The sequence below is a fragment of the Hyperolius riggenbachi genome, chromosome 7 (assembly GCF_040937935.1).
Source record: "Hyperolius riggenbachi isolate aHypRig1 chromosome 7, aHypRig1.pri, whole genome shotgun sequence".
Classification (NCBI taxonomy): Eukaryota; Metazoa; Chordata; class Amphibia; order Anura; family Hyperoliidae; genus Hyperolius; species Hyperolius riggenbachi.
In genome coordinates, this window is record NC_090652.1 from 31469440 (window position 1) to 31494208 (window position 24769).

The 24769-nt window shown below is 46.5% G+C and overlaps 1 protein-coding gene across 1 annotated transcript in view; it reads right to left on the reverse strand.

The window, feature by feature from the left end:
• LOC137525463 (large neutral amino acids transporter small subunit 4-like) overlaps positions 1–24769 on the reverse strand; it is a 77730-nt gene that overhangs the window by 39910 nt on the left and 13051 nt on the right. The window contains exons 2-5 of the mRNA XM_068246561.1: positions 21995–22060; positions 9567–9756; positions 9421–9476; positions 3986–4062 (exon numbers count right to left, since the gene is read on the reverse strand). Coding sequence (XP_068102662.1) covers positions 3986–4062; positions 9421–9476; positions 9567–9756; positions 21995–22060 — 389 coding nt within the window. The remainder of the gene's footprint in view (positions 1–3985; positions 4063–9420; positions 9477–9566; positions 9757–21994; positions 22061–24769) is intronic.

Below are 24769 nucleotides of genomic sequence, written 5' to 3' on the forward strand. Positions count from 1 at the left end.
GTTGCCCACGCCACAAACAGCTGCACCGCCGTCCCTCCCACTGGATAACAGCAGCACCTACCTCTCTGACTCCTTCTCCTCCAACGCATCTCAAAGCTGTACCTCATCCGGAAACGCTAACCCAGCAGCAGTAGGATCGTGGAAGCAGTGCAGCACAGCTGTTGGCATGCGTCAGCAAGCGTTGCTGAAGCTAATCTGCCTTGGGGATAAGCAGCACACAGGGGAGGAAATTTGGAGGGGAATAAAGGAACAGACGGATTTGTGGCTGGCACCGCTGGACCTGAAACCGGGCATGGTTGTGTGTGATAATGGGAGTAATCTCATTCGCGCTTTAAGGTTGGCTAAGCTGACACACATCCCTTGCCTGGCGCACGTGATGAACCTAGTAGTTCAGCGGTTCCTGAGGACATACCCAGGCGTGCCCGATCTGCTGTTGAAGGTGCGTCGAGTGTCCAAACATTGTAGAAATTCCAGTACTGCTTCGGGGGCACTCGCCAAGATGCAGGAGCGCTTCAATCTCCCCCACCATCGCTTGCTGTGTGATGTCCCTACGCGCTGGAATTCTACGCTGCACATGCTAGCCCGCTTTTGCGAGCAGAAGAGTGCAGTGGTCCAGTACATGACGGCGCAGTACCGAGGCGCATCCGGCCAGCTGCCAAGCTTCTGTGGATCCGATTGGGCCAACATGTTGGACCTCTGCCAAGTCCTCCAAAATTTTGAGCAATCCACGTTGCTTGTGAGCAGTGACAACTCTTCAGTCAGCATTACCATACCACTGCTGTGTTTACTGAAGAGGTCGATGTTAAAAATCAAGGAAACAGCTGTCATGATGCAACTGGGGGAATCTGAAGGAGAAAACGATCAGCGTGATGGTACCAACATCAGGCCATCCGCCTCAGGGAACGCTGGCCCCAGCAGCTATGACGAAGAAGAGGAGGAGGAACAGCTGGAGTTGGAGCAGGAATTTCATGCCACCACTGACGAGGGCCAGAGCGGTGCACGTTGGACTTCCACAATTCAACGCGAATGGTCAGCAGAAGCAGACCAGGAGGAAGGTGACGACTATGATGCATCACAACAACTATCACAACGCTCACAAGAGGATGATGAGGATTCTGGTAGGACTCTGGCACACATGGCTCAATTCATGCTAGACTGCATTGAACGTGACCCACGCATTGTGCGCATTCTGGACAACACCAATTACTGGGTTTATACCCTTCTGGATCCACGGTACAAACACAATGTTCCAAAACTGCTTGAAGAAAGAGTCAGACAGGTCAAAATGGAAGAATACCAGCAGGCCCTTGTGGAGACTTTAGAGAGGAGATTGACATCCTCCCCCTCCTCTAGCCAGTTGTACGCAGACAGACTGACTTCCGCAAACCCAGGACGACCAGGAGGGCAGCAAACAACGCAAGCCGCAGCTAGTACCCAAAAGGGAATGGTATCGGCAGTGTCCTTGGAGTGGGAAAATTTTCTGACACCCATGCAGCCGCAGCCCACTGAACAGCAAGCGTGCAGATCCACCTCCAACACCGATCGCCTGGAGAAGATGGTCAAGGACTACATGTCAGATGGCGTAGCTGTGTCGAACCATCCATCTGCACCCTTCAACTATTGGGTATCGAAGCTAGACACCTGGCACGAACTGGCAATGTACGCAATAGAGGTGCTGGCTTGCCCGGCAGCCAGCGTTATGTCGGAACGCTGTTTCAGTGCTGCCGGAGGCATCGTCACAGATCGGCGTATCCGCCTCTCTACAGACAATGCAGACCGTCTGACTCAAATTAAAATGAATCAATCCTGGATTGGAAATGACTACGCAACACTCCAGGACCCCAACCAAGTAACATGACCAATGAACATCTGGGATGGTGTTGCGTTTCCGGGCCCTGTTTATTGAACCTCTCATCTGTATTACATTTATGACTGCATGGCGGCAAAAAGCATTGCTGCTATATCCGCACGCTTTTTGTCCACATGCAAGGCCTGGGTTGTTGTGTCTCACAAAGCGTGGCCTTCTCCTCCTGCGCCTGCTCCTGTTCCATCACGTCTGCTGCTGCTGGGTTAGCGTTGCCGCGTGGTCCCTGTTTATTGAACCACTTATCTTTATTACATTTATGACTGCATGGCGGTACAAAGCATGCTATCCGCACGCTTCTTGCCCTCATGCAAGGCCTGGGTTGTTGTGTCTCACAAAGCGTGGCCTTCTCCTCCTGCGCCTCCTCCTGTTCCATCACGTCTGCTGCTGCTGGGTTAGCGTTGCCGCGTGGTCCCTGTTTATTGAACCACTTATCTTTATTACATTTATGACTGCATGGCCGTACAAAGCCTGCTATCCGCACGCTTCTTGCCCTCATGCAAGGCCTGGGTTGTTGTGTCTCACAAAGCGTGGCCTTCTCCTCCTGCGCCTGCTCCTGTTCCATCACGTCTGCTGCTGCTGGGTTAGCGTTGCCGCGTGGTCCCTGTTTATTGAACCACTTATCTTTATTACATTTATGACTGCATGGCGGTACAAAGCCTGCTATCCGCACGCTTCTTGCCCTCATGCAAGGCCTGGGTTGTTGTGTCTCACAAAGCGTGGCCTTCTCCTCCTGCGCCTGCTCCTGTTCCATCACGTCTGCTGCTGCTGGGTTAGCGTTGCCGCGTGGTCCCTGTTTATTGAACCACTTATCTTTATTACATTTATGACTGCATGGCGGTACAAAGCCTGCTATCCGCACGCTTCTTGCCCTCATGCAAGGCCGGGGTTGTTGTGTCTCACAAAGCGTGGCCTTCTTCTCCTCCTGCGCCACCCTCCTCCTGTTCCATCACGTGTGCTGCTGCTGGGTTAGCGTTACCGGTCCCTTTTCCTGGAACCTCTTATATGTATTACATTTATGACTGCATGCCGACAAAAAACATGTTACCTGTGCAAAGAAAACAGACATTTCCCGCATTTAAAAGACAGTTTTCCCTTTGAAACTTTAAAATCGATTTTCTCAAAAACTATAAGCTCTTTTTGCTAATTTTTTTTTCCTCTTGTACCCACTCCCAAGGTGCACATACCCTGCAAATTTGGGGTATGTAGCATGTAAGGAGGCTTTACAAACCACAAAAGTTCGGGTCCCCATTGACTTCCATTATGTTCGGAGTTCGGGTCGAACACCCGAACATCGCGGCCATGTTCGGCCTGTTCGGCCCGAACCCGAACATCTAGATGTTCGCCCAACACTAGTCACACCAGAAACAAGCATGCAGCTAATCTTGTCAGAGCTGACAATAATGTCAGAAACACCTGATCTGCTGCATGCTTGTTCAGGGGCTGTGGCTAAAAGTATTAGAGGCAGAGGATCAGCAGGACAGCCAGGCAATGTGCATTGTTAAAAAGGAAATAAATATGTCAGCCTCCATATCCCTCTTGCTTCAGTTGCCCTTTAACAAGAAGTAAGTAACAGGTGGCTGCTGCCCGCTCTGAAATACATTCCCTGTACAAATGCCACACCACTGCCTGTGCCACCTTGCTTGCCAGTGCCCGTCAGTCCCTTCCACGTGAGCAGTTTACAGGCCAATATCTATCATCTACGTGAGCCAAGCATAAACACGTTTTAGTTAATTAAGCATTAGGCTGTTTGGAAACATTCATATTATTGAGTACTTCCAGCAAGTATGTGCGGTATTTGGCAGGGGGTAGTTGGGGTGATGTTACCCACAACAGGGGCACTTGGTAAACAGCGTCCTTCAGAAAGGGTAGCGCAGTGCATGAGAGGCAGTGATCCGGAGGATAAGGCAGAACATTGATGTGTTCCTGTATGTTGGGTGTGAACAGAGCTCATTCTATGAAGCTGTTGTGTATACAGAGTGTGTTGTTATATGACACAGCACACCTCACTGCCTGTGTACACACACTTCCCGGGAAAACATATTAAATCTCAGCGATAAGGTTAGATATTTATAGCAGCAGCTTCTGGCAGATCATGGAGAATAATCTTGTGTGTCTTACCATTAGTGAGGAGAACATTACGCAGCCTCCCCCGACCCCCAGGGCGACCAGCGCAAACGGCAAAAACAAGGACAGACCTGAGGCGAGAGGAAAACATTTCATAACAAGAGCAGATAGATAACACTGCAGCAACAGGGATCAGGTTTAAAGAGACACTGAAGCGAAAAAAAAATGAGGATATTATGATTTGTATGTGTAGTACAGCTAAGAAATAAAACATTAAGATCAGATACATCAGTCTAATTGTTTCCAGTACAGGAAGAGTTAAGAAACTCCAGTTGTTATCTCTATGCAAAAAAGCCATTAATCTCTGCGACTTTCAAAGTCTTGGAGAGGGCTGTTTTCTGACTTTTATTATCTCAACTGTTACTAAACAAATTTCTTTTTCTCTGCCAGAGGAGAGGTCTTTAGTTCACAGACTGCTCTGAAAGAATCATTTTGAATGCTGAGTGTTGTGTAATCTGCACATATATTATAGAATGATGCAATGTTAGAAAACACACTATGTACCTGAAAATAAAAATATGAGAATATTTTCTTTGCTGCTAATCTTCTAGTAATTATTCATAGTACACAACCAATTCATTATATCATATTTTTTTTTTCGCTTCAGTGTCTCTTTAAAGGACAACTGAAGACAGAGGGATATGGAAGCTGCCATATTTATTTCCTGCTAAAAAATACCAGTTACCTGGCTGTCCTGCTGATCTCTCTGGCTGCAGTAGTGCCTGAATAACACCAGAAACAAGCATGCAGCTAATGCAGTCACACTTAAAGAGGAACTCCAGTGAAAATAATGTAATAAAAAATGCTTCATTTTTACAATAATTATGTATAAACAATTTAGTCAGTGTTTACCCATTGTAAAATCTTTTAAATCCCTGATTTACATTCTGACATTTATTACATGGTGACATTTTTACTGTTGGCAGGTGATGTAGCTGCGGAATGCTTTTCTTCTATTTCTTGTGGGAGGGGTTTCAGCACAATATCAGTCATACAGCACCCCGTGATGGTCTGTTTGTGAAAAGGAATAGATTTCTCATGTAAAAGGGGGATATCAGCTACTGATTGGACTAAAGTTCAATTCTTGGTCGGAGTTTCTCTTTAAGTCAGAAACATCTGATCTGCATGCTGGTTCAGGGTCTATGGCTAAAAGTATTAGAGGCAGAGGATCGGCAGGACAGCCAATTGCTGAACCCGAGATGAGTGTGATATCTATCTATCTATCTATCTATCTATCTATCTATCTATCTATCTATCTATCTATCTATCTATCTATCTATATATATATATATACTAGTAGACGTAAGCCCATTTAAAAAAGGTGCTCTGGGTCTCTCTCTCACCGCCACCGCCGCATGTCAGTGCGTATGCGCGCACACCTGTCCGCCGCCCCCCTGGCCCCGTCCTCCTCCTGTCCCAACGCCTACACATGTGCAGTAGCCAAAAACCATGGACACAGGGATGGGAGGATGACACAGGGATAGGGTTTTATTATATAGGATAAATATATATATATATACTGAGAATTGCAACTAACATACATATATACAATAAAATGAATACTGTACAGCGCCCGTAGATTTACAATTTACCAGCATACAGGGTACGAGAAGTGGTACTGTGCAGTGTCATACAAACAGTACAGAATAAGGGCAGCTACTGAGAATTACACCCAGGACAAGAGAAGTTGTAAATAGTGCATACATAGAGAATAAAAGCAAATAGAATTACCCCCAGTATCCAGAATAAGAGAAGTGATGCTGTGTAGTGTTCATACAAACAGTACAGAATAAGAGCAGTTACTGAGAAGTACACCTAGCAAACAGAACAACAGGGCCGGCTTAAGCAACAATGGGGCCCCAGTGCAAAATAAACCTGGGGGGCCCCCAACAGATACCCCGGAACAAAAATCAGCATTAGGGGACCTTTTTTGCAGCTGGTGGTATAGTCAGGGTGTGAAGTCCCAATCGGTCGAAGCTCCACATTCTGGCTATCCCAGCCTGCATGGGGGACAAGGGGTTAAAAAGTTTCAGGAGGGGGGACCCCACATAATTTAAAAAAAAAAAATTCCCACACTCTAAACATAAAAAAAAAATTGGGAAAATAGGAAAAAATGCCAGGGATCTTCATACAGCCATATTGCGGTCCCTGGCCAAAGCGCTGCGGCTGCGTATAGACCCCCTGGAAACCCCGTCAGGAAATGTATTGCTCTTTCTTTTGATGCATGTAAAATTACACTACCGTTAGGTTAGCTACTAAAAGTGACATTTACCGCATTTAAAAGTATACTTTTTTCCTTTGAAACTTTAAAATCGATTTTCTCAAAAACTATAAGGTCTTTTTGAAAAATATTTTTTCCTCTTATTCCCAATGATCTCCTTAACATATCCTGCAAATTTAGGGTTTCTAGCATTCAAGGTGGATTTGCTATTAACCATTAAAGTCTGCGGGTTTTTAAATGTGTATTTTTTTTCCTTTGAAACTTTAAAATCGATTTTTTCAAAAACTATAAGGTCGATTTGAAAAAAATTATTTTCCTCTTGTAGCCACTGGGGGCCCCTACAAGCTCTGGGGCCCTGGGGCAATTGCCCCCTTTGCCTCCATGGTAGCGCCGGCCCTGCAGAACAATAGAAGTAGTACTGTGCAGTAACAGAAAAAGAGCAGATAGAATTACACTCAGCATAGAACCTAGGTTCTCAACATGCGGTACGCGTACCCCAGGGGGTACTTCTGATGGTTCTTGGGGGTACTCGGGCTTGATACACTTAACCAAGAATAACCAATTTAGAGTTTTAAAAAATTATAAATCTTATTTAAACAACACCAAATTAGTATATTAGCTAATTAAAAGCAATAGTAAATACTTGGAAGTTGTTTAGAACCATTATCATGCACTACGATTCAATATATATTTGTTAAGGGGTACTTGTCATAATGGTTACTATGCTAGGGGGTACTTGGTGAGTACACAGGTTTTAAAGGGGGTACATACCAATAAAATGTTGAGAAACACTGGCATAGAAGACAAAAGAAGTGGTGCTGTGTAGTGTCCATACATGGATGATAAAAGATACAATACACCCAGAATGCAGGGGGGCGTGGCACTGTGCATTGTGTATACTATGAATATGAAAGATTACTGAAGTTGTGCAGTTTTACTAACCTTAGAGTCCAGATATAGACAATTACATCATCATGCAGAAAGCAAGAAGTGAAACTGTGCATTGCTGGCACACACAAAAGGCAAACAGGCACTGAGAGATGTGCCTTGTATATCAGATGAGGGAAGTGGCACTGTGCATAGAAGTGGTACTAAGCTCAGCATTGTTTGTTCTCACGAGGGGGGGGAGGGGGTGGCGGGGGAGGGTAAAGGTAAGGGTTGGTATAACAATAGCATACTTGAAAAAAAGGCACCTGGAAAAAAGGATGCAGCGGATTGCCGCTAGTAGAATCTCGCTAAATTTGACGATATTCTAGTACTGAATTCCGATAGCAAAATACCGGTAATATTTACTGATATTTTACTATGGCTAAACCTAAGCCTACTCTCACAAAGAACCCTCCACTACCGATGCCTAACCCTAACCCCCCCCCCCCCCTGGTGGTTCCTAACTCTAAACCCCCCCTCCCCCCGGTGGTGCCTAACCCTAAGACCCCCTGGGTGGTGCCTAACCCTAAGACACCCCCTGGTGGTGCCTAACCCTAAGACCTCCCCCCCAGTGGTGCCTAACCGTAAGACCCCCTGGTGGTGCCTAACACTTAGACCCCCTGGGTTGTGCCTAACCCTAAGACCCCCTCTGGTGGTGCCTAACCCTAAGACCCCCCTGGTGGTGCCTAACCCTAAGACCCCCCTGGTGGTGCCTAAACCTAAGACCCCCCTGGTGGTTCCTAACTCTAACCACCCCCCCCCCCCCCGTGGTGCCTAACCCTAAGACCTCCCCCCCAGTGGTGCCTAACCGTAAGACCCCCTGGTGGTGCCTAACACTTAGACCTCCTGGGTGGTGCCTAACCCTAAGACCCCCCCTGGTGGTGCCTAACCCTAAACTCCTCCTTAACCTTTACTGCTCCCTCTACCACAAAGCCACAATATGTGGCAAAAGTAGGTAAGTATCGGCGCGGGGAGGTGCCCGATTACTGGCAATCATTTTAAATATCGGCACCTGAAATGCACTACATAGAAGTGGTACTAAGCTCAGCAATATTTGTACTCACTGGGGGTGGCTGGTGCAGCAATAGGCCAGCATCAGGCAGGACACAGACACTGAGAGATATGTGTATAGGATAGGACAAGGGAAGTGGCACTGTGCATAGAAGCAGTACTAGGCAGAGCATTGTAGTCACTGGGGGGGGGGGGGTGCAGAAAAAGGCCAGCATCAGGCAGGACACAGACACTGAGAGATGTGTATAGGACAAGGGAAGTGGCACTGTGCATAGAAGCAGTACTAGGCAGAGCATTATACTCACTGGGGGGGTTGGTGCAGCAATAGGCCAGCATCAGGCAGGACACAGACACTGAGAGATGCATAAAGGACAAGGGAAGTGGCACAGTGCATAGAAGCAGTACTAGGCAGAGCATTGTACCCACTGGGGGGGGGGGGGGGGCAGCAATAGGCCAGCATCAGGCAGGACACAGACACTGAGAGATGTGTATAGGACAAGGGAAGTGGCACTGTGCATAGAAGCAGTACTAGGCAGAGCATTGTACTCACTGGGGGGGTTGGTGCAGCAATAGGCCAGCATCAGGCAGGACACAGACACTGAGAGATGTGTATAGGACAAGGGAAGTGGCACTGTGCACAGAAGCAGTACTAGGCAGAGCATTATACTCACTGGGGGGGTTGGTGCAGCAATAGGCCAGCATCAGGCAGGACACAGACACTGAGAGATGTATACAGGACAAGGGAAGTGGCACTGTGCATAGAAGCAGTACTAGGCAGAGCATTGTACTCACTGGGGGGGGTGTGCAGAAAAAGGCCAGCATCAGGCAGGACACAGACACTGAGAGATGTGTATAGGACAAGGGAAGTGGCACTGTGCTTAGAAGCAGTACTAGGCAGAGCATTGTACTTACTGGGGGGGGCAGCAATAGGCCAGCATCAGGCAGGACACAGACACTGAGAGATGTATACAGGACAAGGGAAGTGGCACTGTGCTTAGAAGCAGTACTAGGCAGAGCATTGTACTCACTGGGGGGGGGGGGGCAGCAATAGGCCAGCATCAGGCAGGACACAGACACTGAGAGATGTATACAGGACAAGGGAAGTGGCACTGTGCTTAGAAGCAGTACTAGGCAGAGCATTGTACTCACTGGGGGGGGGGGGGCAGCAATAGGCCAGCATCAGGCAGGACACAGACACTGAGAGATGTATACAGGACAAGGGAAGTGGCACTGTGCTTAGAAGCAGTACTAGGCAGAGCATTGTACTCACTGGGGGGGTTGGTGCAGCAATAGGCCAGCATCAGGCAGGACACAGACACCAGGGCTCTGAGGAACAGAAAACAAGTGAAAGGCAAGCTGTATGACTGGCGCAGGACTGGCATATAATACGGGAACTTACCGGTAACTGCCACTTACCCGCCAATCTGCCGCAATGACCTGATGTAGGCGTACCCCAAGAGCAGCTGCAGAGGCAGGAAAGACCCCCACAGAAAGAATGAGCCCACCGTGAACCCCAGATTCAGATACTTCTCCTGAGAGGGGCAGAGGTCCTGGGGCGGTGCCGGACTGGAGGCCGCGACCGTAGGAGGCGGAGACAGCCAATCACCTGCATGGGAGAGAGACAGAGTTATCTGGCCAATCCATTAGAGACAGGACAGAAGACCCGCTGGCCAGCAGGGCTGTTTTCTGGCCATCTGGATGCCAAAGACAAGTCACCCTCCTCTCCCTCATATGAATAAGAAGACCAGGTCCTACATTAATCATACCTCCCAACTTTTTGAGATGAGAAAGAGGGATACTTAAGCCACACCCCTGCCACACCTCTAACCACACCCCAACACACCCCTAAGCACGCATACTATAAAGATTTCGTAACAAAAATATGTTGTTTTATAATTCTACCCACACTGGTCCTTAATATCCTGGTTAATTTTCCTTTATATTAACATTTGAAAATAAGAAATATATCAGTTTAAAGGAGTTCTCTGGAGTTAAATAAAAACACAAACGGACACTTACCTGGGGCTTCTATCGGCCCCCTGTAGCTGTCATGTCCCGCGCCGTCCTCCTCACTCATTCCCCGACTCTGGTCCCAGTCTAATTCTCGCTTCAGTGAGTGCGCGCTCCTGCTCGCATCTCTGGGAGCTTACTGCGCAGGTGCAGTATGAGAAAACCTCATACTGCATCTGCGCAGTAAGCTCCCGGATACGCAAATGGGAGTGCGCACTAGTCGTCTTGTTAGACGAATAAATGACTGGTGCCGGTGGCAGGGAATGGGTGATCGGAGGAGGACGGCGCGAGAGGACAGCTACAGGGGGCTGATAGAAGCCCCAGGTAAGTGTCTGTTTTTTGTTTTTTGTTAACTCCACAGAACCCCTTTAAGGGATGGGATTAAAGCTTAGAAAAATACATAGATCAACGCAGATCTGTGCATGAAAGAGGGAAAAAAGAGGGAGAAAGAGGGACAAAGAGACAGGCTCCCCAAAGTGGGACTGCCCTTCCAAAAGAGGGACAGTTGGGCACTATGCGATTAATTAGTTTTGCAAGTACCAATAACATAGCGATTGGTTATATACAGAAATGATGTTATTTCTCAAAATAAGCCTGGCCCAAAATTGCCAAACTTACACAACATACCTTTCCTGAAGCGTAAAATACTATTTCCCCTCTGAGTCGTAGCAACTTGTAATTCAGGGTCCGAATATCACCAGCGCCCCATTATAGGTACGCCGGCATGGACTACAGCATTGCAGCTATAGTTGTGCCAATATCAGGCGCTAAGCGGGCACGTCTCGAAGTGACCTTCTTCACAGCATTGATTGTCACGGTCAGTGCTGGCAGAGGATGCCGTGGAAGCTGCAGTGCCTGTTGCTGGATAGGTGTGAGTGTGAGAAGACCTTTATTACTGAACAGTGGCTAGAGCTTGCACGCAATGCAAAAGCTTCAATCAGTGATGGATTAAGTGTAATGGGGCTCTAAGCAAGGTATTCGATTCAGGACCCCCATGTGGTCCTTTTGGTAAGCTGAAGTGGAGAGAGGTCAAAGAAGATGGCAGGTGGGCCCCTTGATGCCTACTGGGCCCCAAGCACCTGCTTAGGTTGCTTGGCTGATGATCCTGCTCTGACTTTAATGGAATACCTGCATATGCAGATACATCTCTGGTGTCGCCTGTCTGGCTGTGTGAACTTTGCACTGAACCAACCACTGCTTGCCTGACAGACATTTCATTAGTGTTGGTGTTAGGCAAAAGGATGAAGCCGGCACCATCAGATGAATTTATGCTCTTTTAATAGATAATGAACATGCCAACAGCCAATATGCGACGTTTCAAGGCACGCAGCCTCTTTCTCAAGCTAAGCTGTGCATGACAAAGTAAAACAGTGTATCGTCAGCTTTATATACCCACAACATGTGTTACTGACAGCCAATCCGGTTTGCATGTACAAACAACAACCAATAGAAACAGGTCCTACCTAGTGGACCCGATAGAGAACTATATGGCTGCCTACCTGATAGGGACGTTCAGAAATTGATGTGGACCTACAGAGATTCTTTCGTGCTATTAGACTCAAATATTTTTTCTCCATACCACGCCCCTTTGGAGCATCAGATAATGAAGAAATTGGAGACACACTCAGATTGAAGGACAGTGGACTACGACTTAAGAGCAACTTTCAGCCACCGTCATGCCAGATTATAGATATATATACCAAAAAGGTGCAAGGCGAAATAGACCTTCTATTGAGAAGATCCAATATGTTGGGCCTTAAATGCCACAATAATATCTTGGCACAAGAAAGATCAGCCATCAGACAACTGGAAGAAAACACAGAGATAACCATTAAGCCCGCCGACAAAGGCGGGGCTATAGTCATCATGGACACTGTTACTTATCGCCAGGAAATATTGCGACAGATCTCGGATACATCAACTTACCAGCTCCTAGAGAGAGATCCCCTCTCTGAGATCCAAGCCAAAATCGAATCTGTTGTGGCAGCTGCCAGGATAGCGGACATAATAGATGATAAACTTGCTAAATATCTGGTTCAGGACTTTCCTATCACGCCTGTTCTCTACATATGTCCCAAGATACACAAAAGTTTAGTCAACCCCCCTGGCAGACCTATAGTGGCCGGAATAGATTCCGTCTTTGCACCTATAGCAAAATACTTGGAGAAAATATTGAGTCCTTTTGTAGTAGCCCTAAAATCTTACTTGAGAGACACTCAGATGTTCCTCAATATTCTACGTAACACCTCCCTGCTGGAGGGCCCATATCTACTTGTTACCCTTGATGTGGAGAGCCTCTATACCTCCATCCCACATGATGGGGGTATAGAGGCTGTACGTTATGTGTTGGAAACCTCCTCTGACTTTACTAGACAACAAGTTGATTTTGTGTGTAGATTATTGGAAATTGTTCTAACCTTTAATTATTTTCGTTTTGAAAATAGGTACTACTTACAGAAGAAAGGCACAGCGATGGGGTCGAATGTGGCCCCGCCCTACGCTAACATCTTTATGGGAGTATATGAAGATATGTATGTATATACCAATATTCTGTTCCAGACATACGCCAAAATGTGGTATCGCTATATCGATGATGTTTTCTGCGTGTAGGCGGGGCCACACTCGACTCTTGAGGCCTTTGTAGCTGAGCTAATGACAAGATGCACTGACATACGCCTGACAATCCATTGTTCTGAACAGGAAATTAATTTCCTGGATACATTGGTTCAGCGACAGGGAGACAGACTAATAACGGATATTTATATCAAACCCACTGACGTCAACTCCCTTTTACACTATGGGAGTTTCCACCCTGACATGACCAGGAGAGCAATACCCATTGGACAATTACGACGGGTACAGATGATAGTTGACGACGAGACGACCAGACAACAGAGAATATCACAAATGACAAATACATTTTTTAATCGGGGCTATCCAACTGAGGTCTTACAAACGGCACATGACAGACTACATCGAGACTTGGAGAGTAGACGTGGACGAAATAGAAATACAATGGACTGTATCCCCTTTGTCACAAGGTACAGTGCACAGAGTGAGGACATTTCTAAAATTATTAGGAGACATTGGTATCTTTTGACCGATAGTTTCCCTGAAATACCCTTTTTTCAGCGTCCTCCATTGGTGTCCTATAAAAGAGCACCCAACTTGAGAGACCGTTTGGTCCATGCAGATATGGGACACGCTGAAGGGGGTAGATATGAGTCAGTAAGGAAGGGCACTTTCCCGTGCCTCAACTGTGTGCACTGTGGCTCAGTGACTAAGGGAGAATTTATTAGTCATCCACACACTGGAAGACAATTCAGGATTAATGGCCACTTCACCTGTGATACAGCTTATGTGGTCTATGCTTTAAAGTGCCCCTGTGGATTATTATATGTGGGTCAGACCACACAAAAATTGAAGAAAAGGTTATCCTCGCACAAGCATGCTATAAGGGAAAAATTGGTAGATCAGGCTGTCCCTTATCATTTTGTAACAGCAAACCACCATGTCAGCCAACTTAAATTCCAAATTATAGAACAGGTCTAGCCGTTGAGGAGGGGGGGAGATAGGGAGAGGAGACTGCTGTGGAGGGAGGCCCATTGGATCAAGAGACTGGACACCATGGAGCCTAGGGGTCTCAATAGAGAATTGGATCTTATACCTTTTATTTGATGGTTCCCCGGTCCCATGCTGTCCAGCCCCTAATACTATATTTTCTTTGGTTATTACTTTTTCTATTTTTCATTTGTTATTATGTATTGAGACGGTGGGCCTTTTGTCCTGAGTTTGTCTTTCTCTCCCCTCTCTCCCTTTCTTTTATATGACAATCCTCCTGTCTCCTTGCCTCGCCCCCCCCCCCCCCCGATATTTAACTCCTGACATTGTCACCTACAGGTCATCAACTACCTCTAATGTGGGCTGCGGCCGTTATATATTGCAATAAGCTTTTATGATCTGCCCCGCTATGGGGCAACATTGAGAAAATGCACACAGTATATGATACATAGTAAATAAGAGGTCCGTTGCTAGGTCACGGACCCATACATTTTTCTCCGATTGGTGCAGACACTTTACTTCCTTATTTACATCTTTGTGACGAATGAGCGGGGTTTTCCCGCTCGCGTCACAAGTTGCCGGGCAGAAGGGGAGTGGGCGGCGTGGTGCCGCCTTCTCCCTTACGTAGTGCGGTAGGTTCCCCATGTGGTCCGCCGGGGGTGTGGCCTGTGGACACGGACTTCCGCACAGCAGCCCGGCAAGGGAAGCAGTTTGCTCCGCCGGAGATAGATGTTATGCTGGAGGGGAGGGATACCATTTCAAACGTCCCTATCAGGTAGGCAGCCATATAGTTCTCTATCGGGTCCACTAGGTAGGACCTGTTTCTATTGGTTGTTGTTTGTACATGCAAACCGGATTGGCTGTCAGTAACACATGTTGTGGGTATATAAAGCTGACGATACACTGTTTTACTTTGTCATGCACAGCTTAGCTTGAGAAAGAGGCTGCGTGCCTTGAAACGTCGCATATTGGCTGTTGGCATGTTCATTATCTATTAAAAGAGCATAAATTCATCTGATGGTGCCGGCTTCATCCTTTTGCCTTATACTTAGATTCTGGAGTGTTGCCAGAAACGCCGTGGCACATCAAACTTGAACATCGAGAGGAGTGCTCCACCACCACAAACATTAGTGTTGGTGTTAGAATCCGGCACCACGTGGTTTGGAACGTGAACTGCCACATTCAGCACCATTTTAGCACCGGACAGCAGGATGGGGCGTGTTCTATTTAGCTGTGACACTTCCTCCTCCCAGCTTGGAATCAGGAAGTATCAGAGCTAAATGGAACACATCCCATCCTGCTGTCCGGTGCTGAAATGGTGCTGAATGTGGCTGTTTAACCTCTTGAGGACCACAGTGCTAAACCCCCCTAAAGACCAGGCTACTTTTAGTTAAATTGGCCACTAGAGATGTCGCGAACCTCCGATTTTCGGTTCGCGAACCGGGTTCGCGAACTTCCGCAGAAGGTTCGGTTCGCGGAAAAATTCGCGAACCGCAATAGACTTCAATGGGGAGGCGAACTTTGAAAAATAGAAAAAATTATGCTGGCCACAAAAGTGATGGAAAAGATGTTTCAAGGGGTCTAACACCTGGAGGGGGGCACGGCGGAGTGGGATACATGCCAAAAGTCCCAGTGAAAAATCTGGATGTGACGCAAAGCAGCGTTTTAAGGGCAGAAATCACATTGAATGCTAAATTGCAGGCCTAACGTGCTTTCAAACATCTTGCATGTGTATACATCAAACAGGGAGTGTAATTAGAGTACTGCTTCACACTGACACACCAAACTCACTGTGTAACGCACCGCAAACAGCTGTTTGTGTAGTGACGGCCATGCTGGACTACTGCGCAACATGGCGTGATTGCTCTTCCTCACTCAGTGATGTCAGGTAATGTGTGACTTCCTTCTCAACTTTCCATGGCATTGTTAAAAAGCTTACGTTTTGTTTTTAATTTACATTTTCTACTTGCTGTGTACTTGTTCAGTGCCGCTACAATGAGAATCCTGTGCAGGCGGGCAAGTCTGCCATTGTGACCCCGGGTAATGGCCGGGGAATGAGAGGTTTGAATCCGGTGTGGAGCCTGAGCAACGGCTACCACTACACATCCAAGGAGGGCAGCGGGCAGGCATGCACGCCCGCCCGCCCCGAGGTAGTGACCAAAAATAACAATACAGGAGGAGGACTTTCGAGGCCCTGCTGTGTATTTGAAATGAATGTACTTTAAATCCTTTAACGAGAACCAGTTATGGCGGGCAAAGATGACACCACATTCCTTTCACGAGAATCATATGGAGGCGGGCAAGTCTGTCATTTGTGACCCCGGGTAATGGCCGGGGAATGAGAGATGGAATCCGGTGTGGAGCCTGAGAAACGGCTACCACTACACATCCAAGGAGGGCAGCAGGTAGGCATGCATGCCCGCCCCGAGGTAGTGACCAAAAATAACAATACAGGAGGCGGACTTTCGAGGCCCTGCTGTGTATTTGAAATGAATGTACTTTAAATCCTTTAACGAGAACCAGTTATGGCGGGCAAAGATGACACCATATTCCTTTCACGAGAATCATATGGAGGCGGGCAAGTCTGTCATTTGTGACCCCGGGTAATGGCCGGGGAATGAGGGATGGAATCCGGTGTGGAGCCTGAGAAACGGCTACCACTACACATCCAAGGAGGGCAGCAGGTATGCATGCACGCCCGCCCCGAGGTAGTGACCAAAAATAACAATACAGGAGGCGGACTTTCGAGGCCCTGCTGTGTATTTGAAATGAATTAACTTTAAATCCTTTAACGGGAATCCGTTATGGAGGACAAGTCTGCCATTGTCACCGCGGGGAATGAAGGTTGGATTGCGGCCCGAAGTGGGAGCCTGCTGAGACCCATGCTGTAGCTGCCCTGACCGTGCTTTGCAGACCAGGCATCTGTGGTCAGATGGACCCTTGAGCCAGCGGAAGACAAACCAAGTCGAAAGCATTTGCCAAGAATGTTTTACGGAGGGCAAGTTTTTTTGCCCTTTTTTTAAATTTTTTGAAAATGATAGATGGTTGTATTTTTAAATTGTTTGAAAGTTTAGATGGTTGTATTTTTAAATTGTTTGAAAGTTTAGATGGTTGTATTTTTAAATTGTTTGAAAGTTTAGATGGTTGTATTTTTAAATTGTTTAAAAGTGTATCCATATCCATTCTTCCTCCCCCCAGTCACGAACAATACCATAGGAACGTGGAGCAGCAGAAGCCCCCTGTGACAGCTGCCACGGTTGTTCTCCGCTGCTTGTCTTTTGAGGGGTGCTTCTTTTCCTCAGGTGTTCTTGCCATAGCTGTTTGTGCCTTCTCTCCAGGTGCCTTCGTAAAGCACTTGTCCCTACGTGACAGTTGGCCTTTCTACGGCTCAATTTTTGCTGGCAGAGACAACAGATGGCTTTGCTCCGATCTGAGACACACACGTGAAAAAATTTCCAAACCGCTGAGCCCCCCTGGGGTGATGGCGCTACGGTGGCATCAGCAGCAGCTGACGTTGAAGGGCATGTGTGCTCCCTGGCCATAGCTGGCGATACATGGCACCGGACACTGCCCCCAGCTGTTTCTGAGGACGAGCTCCCTCTGCTTCTATCATGGAGTCGTCTCCTCCTACTCCTCTCTGACTCCTCCTCTGAACTGTCTCCCTGGTCATCTCCTCTACCGGGAACATATGTGGTATCCGTATAATCGTCATCATAATCCTCCTTGCCAGCTGCGCTTTCCTCAGACACCTCCTCAAGTGCACCAACTTCAGGTGGTCCACCATCATCCCCATCCACACACGTTACGTCCATACTATCGCCACCTAACTCAGACGTATGAGGTGGTGTACCTGCGCCTTCTTGTTGTTGTTGCAGTAGTGGCTCTGAATCAGTGATTTCACCACCACCACCAAATAACTCCTGCGAAGTGTCAAATGCAGCGGATGTGGTGCTTGTTGTAGCGCTGGTGGCTGCGGGAGATGAGGTGTTCTGTGTTAAATACTCAATCACCTCCTCACGATTTTGGGAAGTGATGGCACATGCCTTCTTCTGAGCACTGTATTTTGGGGCAGGTCCGCATGAAATCACAGCAACACCACTTCGCACAGCCACAGACCTGCCGGTGCCTGGTGGCATTCCTCTGGGTCTGCCTCTACCTCTTCTTCTACCTGTTTTGTCCATTTTGTCCATCTCGGGGGTATGCTAGCTATATGCAGCGAGGTGGGTTCTCACTCAACACAACAGGTAGTTAGATGCAGTGAGGTGGCCAGGTGGGTTCACACTCAACACAACAGGTAGTTAGATGCAGTGAGCTGGGTTCACTCAACAGTAAAGGTACTTAAGATGCAGTGAGGTGGGTTCTCACTCAACACAACAGGTAGTTAGATGCAGTGAGGTGGCCAGGTGGGTTCACACTCAACACAACAGGTAGTTAGATGCAGTGAGCTGGGTTCACTCAACAGTAAAGGTACTTAAGATGCAGTGAGGTGGGTTCTCACTCAACACAACAGGTAGTTAGATGCAGTGAGGTGGCCAGGTGGGTTCACACTCAACACAACAGGTAGTTAGATGCAGTGAGCTGGGTTCACTCAACAGTAAAGGTACTTAAGATGCCACTGCATCTTAAGTACCTTTACTGTTGAGTGAACCCAGGTGGGTTCTCACTCAACACAACAGGTAGTTAGATGCAGTGAGGTGGCCAGGTGGGTTCACACTCAACACAACAGGTAATTAGATGCAGTGAGCTGGGTTCACTCAACAGTAAAGGTACTTAAGATGCAGTGAGGTGGGTTCTCACTCAACACAACAGGTAGTTAGATGCAGTGAGGTGGCCAGGTGCGTTCACACTCAACACAACAGGTAGTTAGATGCAGTGAGCTGGGTTCACTCAACACAAGGCTAGGTATATGCAGTGATGAGGTGGGTTAAGTAAACACAACAGGTACTGGGTAGTTAGATGCAGTGAGCTGGGTTCACTCAACAGTAAAGGTACTTAAGATGCAGTGAGGTGGGTTCTCACTCAACACAACAGGTAGTTAGATGCAGTGAGCTGGGTTCACTCAACAGTAAAGGTACTTAAGATGCAGTGAGGTGGGTTCTCACTCAACACAACAGGTAGTTAGATGCAGTGAGGTGGCCAGGTGGGTTCACACTCAACACAACAGGTAGTTAGATGCAGTGAGCTGGGTTCACTCAACAGTAAAGGTACTTAAGATGCAGTGAGGTGGGTTCTCACTCAAGACAACAGGTAGTTAGATGCAGTGAGGTGGCCAGGTGGGTTCACACTCAACACAACAGGTAGTTAGATGCAGTGAGCTGGGTTCACTCAACAGTAAAGGTACTTAAGATGCAGTGAGGTGGGTTCTCACTCAACACAACAGGTAGTTAGATGCAGTGAGGTGGCCAGGTGGGTTCACACTCAACACAACAGGTAGTTAGATGCAGTGAGCTGGGTTCACTCAACACAATGCTAGGTATATGCAGTGATGATGTGGGTTAAGTAAACACAACAGGTACTGGGTAGTTAGATGCAGTGAGCTGGGTTCACTGAACAGTATACAGTAAAGGTACTTAAGATGCAGTGAGGTGGGTTCTCACTCAACACAACAGGTAGTTAGACTTAGATGCAGTGAGCTGGGTTCACTCAACACAACGCTAGGTATATGCAGTGATGAGGTGGGTTAAGTAAACACAACAGGTACTGGGTAGTTAGATGCAGTGAGCTGGGTTCACTCAACACAAAGCTAGGTATATGCAGTGATGAGGTGGGTTAAGTAAACACAACAGGTACTGGGTAGTTAGATGCAGTGAGCTGGGTTCACTCAACAGTAAAGGTACTTAAGATGCAGTGAGGTGGGTTCTCACTCAACACAACAGGTAGTTAGATGCAGTGAGCTGGGTTCACTCAACAGTAAAGGTACTTAAGATGCAGTGAGGTGGGTTCTCACTCAACACAACAGGTAGTTAGATGCAGTGAGGTGGCCAGGTGGGTTCACACTCAACACAACAGGTAGTTAGATGCAGTGAGGTGGGTTCTCACTCAACACAACAGGTAGTTAGATGCAGTGAGGTGGCCAGGTGGGTTCACACTCAACACAACAGGTAATTAGATGCAGTGAGCTGGGTTCACTCAACAGTAAAGGTACTTAAGATGCAGTGAGGTGGGTTCTCACTCAACACAACAGGTAGTTAGATGCAGTGAGGTGGCCAGGTGCGTTCACACTCAACACAACAGGTAGTTAGATGCAGTGAGCTGGGTTCACTCAACACAAGGCTAGGTATATGCAGTGATAAGGTGGGTTAAGTAAACACAACAGGTACTGGGTAGTTAGATGCAGTGAGCTGGGTTCACTCAACAGTAAAGGTACTTAAGATGCAGTGAGGTGGGTTCACACTCAACACAACAGGTAGTTAGATGCAGTGAGCTGGGTTCACTCAACAGTAAAGGTACTTAAGATGCAGTGAGGTGGGTTCTCACTCAAGACAACAGGTAGTTAGATGCAGTGAGGTGGCCAGGTGGGTTCACACTCAACACAACAGGTAGTTAGATGCAGTGAGCTGGGTTCACTCAACACAACGCTAGGTATATGCAGTGATGATGTGGGTTAAGTAAACACAACAGGTACTGGGTAGTTAGATGCAGTGAGCTGGGTTCACTGAACAGTATACAGTAAAGGTACTTAAGATGCAGTGAGGTGGGTTCTCACTCAACACAACAGGTAGTTAGACTTAGATGCAGTGAGCTGGGTTCACTCAACACAACGCTAGGTATATGCAGTGATGAGGTGGGTTAAGTAAACACAACAGGTACTGGGTAGTTAGATGCAGTGAGCTGGGTTCACTCAACACAAAGCTAGGTATATGCAGTGATGAGGTGGGTTAAGTAAACACAACAGGTACTGGGGTATATGCAGTACTGGGTAGTACAATGTGCAGCTCCCTGTCACACACACAGGCAGTCAGTCACTGAATGTGCTGGGCTGCTGGCAGTGGCACACACACTATCAATTAGCAAGGCTGTGCATGCAACAAAAGTGTCAGAAAAAAAAATGTACAGGTTGAGCTCTGAAAAGAGCTGTTGCTGGGTGCTTTAAAAGCAATATTATTCAGTCAGGAACAAGCAAAGCAGCCTAGAACCTAACTAATCTGTCCCTAAGAGAAAAAGTCTGCAGCAGCTTTCCTCTCTCTAGCAGGCACACGAGTGACTGTAATGGCCGCCGGAGGCTGCCTTATATAAGGGGGGGTGGGGCTCCAGGGCTTACTGTAGCTTGAATGGCTACAATGTGCCTGCTGACTGTGATGCAGAGGGTCAAAGTTGACCCTCATAGTGCATTATGGGGCGATTCGAACTTCCGGAAAAGTTCGCCTGGCGCAGACGAACGCGAACCCCCAATGTTCGCCTGGAACCGTTCGCCGGCGAACCGTTCGGTACACCTCTATTGGCCACTGCAGCTTTAACGCCAAGCTGCAGGGCCGCACAACACAGCACACTAGTAATCCTCCCCCATTTTCTCCCCACCAACAGAGCTCTCTGTTGGTGGGGTCTAATTGCCCGCTGCTGCAGATCACAACGCTGTACTTGGCAGAAAGACGTTGATCGCCGCCTGGAGATTGAAGGCAGGGCAAAGCTCCCCCAAGCAGGAGATGCACATGCAGCCTGCGCGCGATCTCCTGTATTAGCCGGCCCCAGGACTTGACGCCAATTGGCATTAGACGGTCCTGGGGCTGCTGCCGCGGTCACACCCATTGGTCGTTAGGTAGTTAAGTTCTGATCCACGTGGTGCCAGTGCAGTGTCTGTTCGTGCTACCATAGAACTGCCTTCCTCAATGAGCAATGCCCATGTTAAGACTTTAAACTAATTACCACAAATATCTCCGCAGCCACGCCTTCTACACTCCTCAAATGGTTAAAGTACGGAGGGGACACCCTGAACTTGCAGTCCCCCACTGGTTCGTGAGATAGAGTAAATAAATCTATCTCAGGAATCAACAGGGCTGGGGAGCTGAAATTTGCTACAGAAGCAGTTTGGGGGTCCCCCTCCATTCCCTCAAAATTTGGGGAGTTTAGGAGGCGTGGTTGTGGAGATATGGCCCACACCATTATAGAATAGGAAATCTGGCAGCACAGGATCGTACTGCACATAGGGGGCAGCGTAAATTTTATGGCCGCACGATCGGACACAGCACCAGATTCTAACACTTGATTTCATTTATTCTGGGCCCTCCCAGAGTCACACAGGCTAGCGCTGGTTGTGCCATTATTGTAATACTCACCAGCTGTGTCATTCCCATCATACAGTGGTGTAGTATTGTTACTCCGCTCTTCAGGCAGCCCAGCATCTGGTGGAGAGAAGGACACACTAAATAATGTCATAAAGAGACGCTACAGCAGCAGAAAGAAGAACCGTAACCAAGAATTGAACTTCATCCCAATCAGTAGCTGATACCCCCTTACCAATGAGAAATCTATTCCTTTTCACAAACGGATCATCAGGGGGCTCTGTATGGCTGATATTGAGGTGAAACTCCTCCCACAGTATGATGTCATGACCATGGTCCTGACAGTTTTCCATCTGTGAACCTTATTGCATTGTGGGAAATAACAGCTGTTTCCAAGTGCCAAAAAAGCAAGCAGCATCTCCTTCCACTGACATCACCTGCCAGCAGTAAAAATGTCACCATGTGATAAATGTCAGAATGTAAATCAGGGAGAGTAAAGCTTTTACTATGGGCAAACACTGACTAAATCATTTATACATAATTATTGTAAAAATGAGGCACTTTTTTATTATATTATTTTCACAGGAGTTCCTCTTTAGATATGTGCTAAAATTTTCTTACAATAATAAACCTGATCTATGGGCAATCCAATAAACTTACATTATTTATTAGCCTATGTGTCCTTTTGAATAATTTAGGCATGTTGACCCCAGTATGATCCCTGCTTGATTAATCTGCTTCGAAACAGTTCCCACTGCTTCCACAGTTGTAAATTGACTCACTGCAGTCATTATCATCCTTCCACTTAAGTCCTAAAAAATCTACAAACACTGAGTATGGGAGTATGGCTTAACCACTACTAGACCACCAGTAGTATTAAAACGTCCTGTTGGTCACACTTAAGGCACCAAAGGAGGTTTTAAAATGTCCTCCGCCACCCCTGCCATCCATTCGCGCACCTAACGCACGTACCCACCGGACCTCGGAGAGCCGCAATTGGTGAAAGGGAAGAAGTCCCCTGTACCAACCAAATTGCCTGTAAGCCAATGATCTTTCAGGTAAAAACACTGTCTGTGTACTTGCTCAAAGTACACAGACTAGTACATGTGAGGACATGTAGTGGTAAAAAAAAATGCATACAAAAATAAAAATACACATTTTACACTACAGTTTACACCTTTTTACATTAAATAAATACCTCCTCCCCCCCTGCCCCTGCATAGTAACTCCCCCCCCCCCCCCCCAAAAAAAAAGACAGAATTACAAAAAAGGTAAATATTTACGTTAGGGACTTTTATTATGTATGGCATGAGGGTATAGGGTATATTACTGTTATTTTTTTTGTAAATAAAGGCTTGTGATTATTACAAACTCAAAACAGAACAAATACACCTTTATTTCCAAATAATATATTATTACCATATATGGTACTAAGGGACATAATTTAAACATTGTAATAACTGGGACAAATAAAATGTGTGTGTTTTATTTATAGTAGTTTAATTTTTTACATTACATAACAACTACATTGTTTATTTTATTTATTTTAAATCTATATGGGATGGAATTGTAAAAATAGTTTATTTTTTATTTTTTTCCCTAGCTTTTTCCTTTAAAATGCATAGAAAGTAAAGTAATTACTGAAAACAAATGTCACCCCCAAAAAGCGTAATTTGTTGCGAAAAAAAACAATTTAAACATCTTTTTGGTGTGATAAGTACTTATAAAGTTATTGGCGAAGGAGCACTGACAGGTGAAAATAACAGTGTAAAAATGGGTGCAGTTTACATTTTCCCATTTAAAAAGAATGACTGAAATTTGATTGGCTGCTCCGCCCACTTTTCCTGGATTTGTAACTTCTATCACCAAGTGACCAACTGTGGGGGCTCTGGCTTGATTACTGTGAGAATCGCAGCCTTTTACATATTTTCTATTGACTTAAATGGGTGAAATCTGATTGGCTGTTTTTAGCTCCGCCCATGTGTGCAAGGGGGCCGCGAGACCCCCAGAACCTATCATCCCAGATAGTAAGGGATCTGTATACCAAGTTTCGTTGAAATCGGTCAAGCCGTTTTCGAGTGATCGCAGCACATACATACACACACACACACACACATACATACACATACATTTTATATATATAGATTATAACAGCAAAAACAGCTAGAAAATTTTGACAAAAACTGGAAAAATGCAAGTCTTATGGAATAATTTTCGAAGGCATGTGCGCTTGAAAGTCTAATATTTCATTATTTTTGCAAAAAAATTACCTCAAAAAGAATGTCAGCATTTTAGGTCACCACTGCTCCCGAGTTCCCAGATTGCTAACCTCCTTTCTCAAATAAGATTAAAAAAAATTCTTGGGTGGGGTTTGGTATGGTTATTTATTTATTTTGGGGGGCTGATTTTAAAAGGGGCTCTGGTCAAAAGACATGGCTGAATAAGATACCGTACTCATTAGATGGCACAAAAAAACACCTGAAGCAATCAATACGATTCTGCCATCCTACCCTGCGGATTTCTGGCGTTACGGTTATACCCCAGCATCGTTTGACCACATCTGGTGGGATTGACCTCACATTGCAACTTATTGGACACAAGTCCACAAAATTTTTTCTCTTAAAATTCCTTGTACTAAGATGGCGATTTTATTGTACCACAATGATATGTCAGGGAAGATATAGGCCAGGTGCCCATTAAAGAGGTCCAAAGTTAATATCTTGCCTAGGGTCCCATTTCACCTTAGAAGGAATCTGTAACACAAAACAACTTACCCTGCGGGGTCCGTACCTTGGGAGGGGGAAGCCTCTGGATCCTAATAAGGCTTCC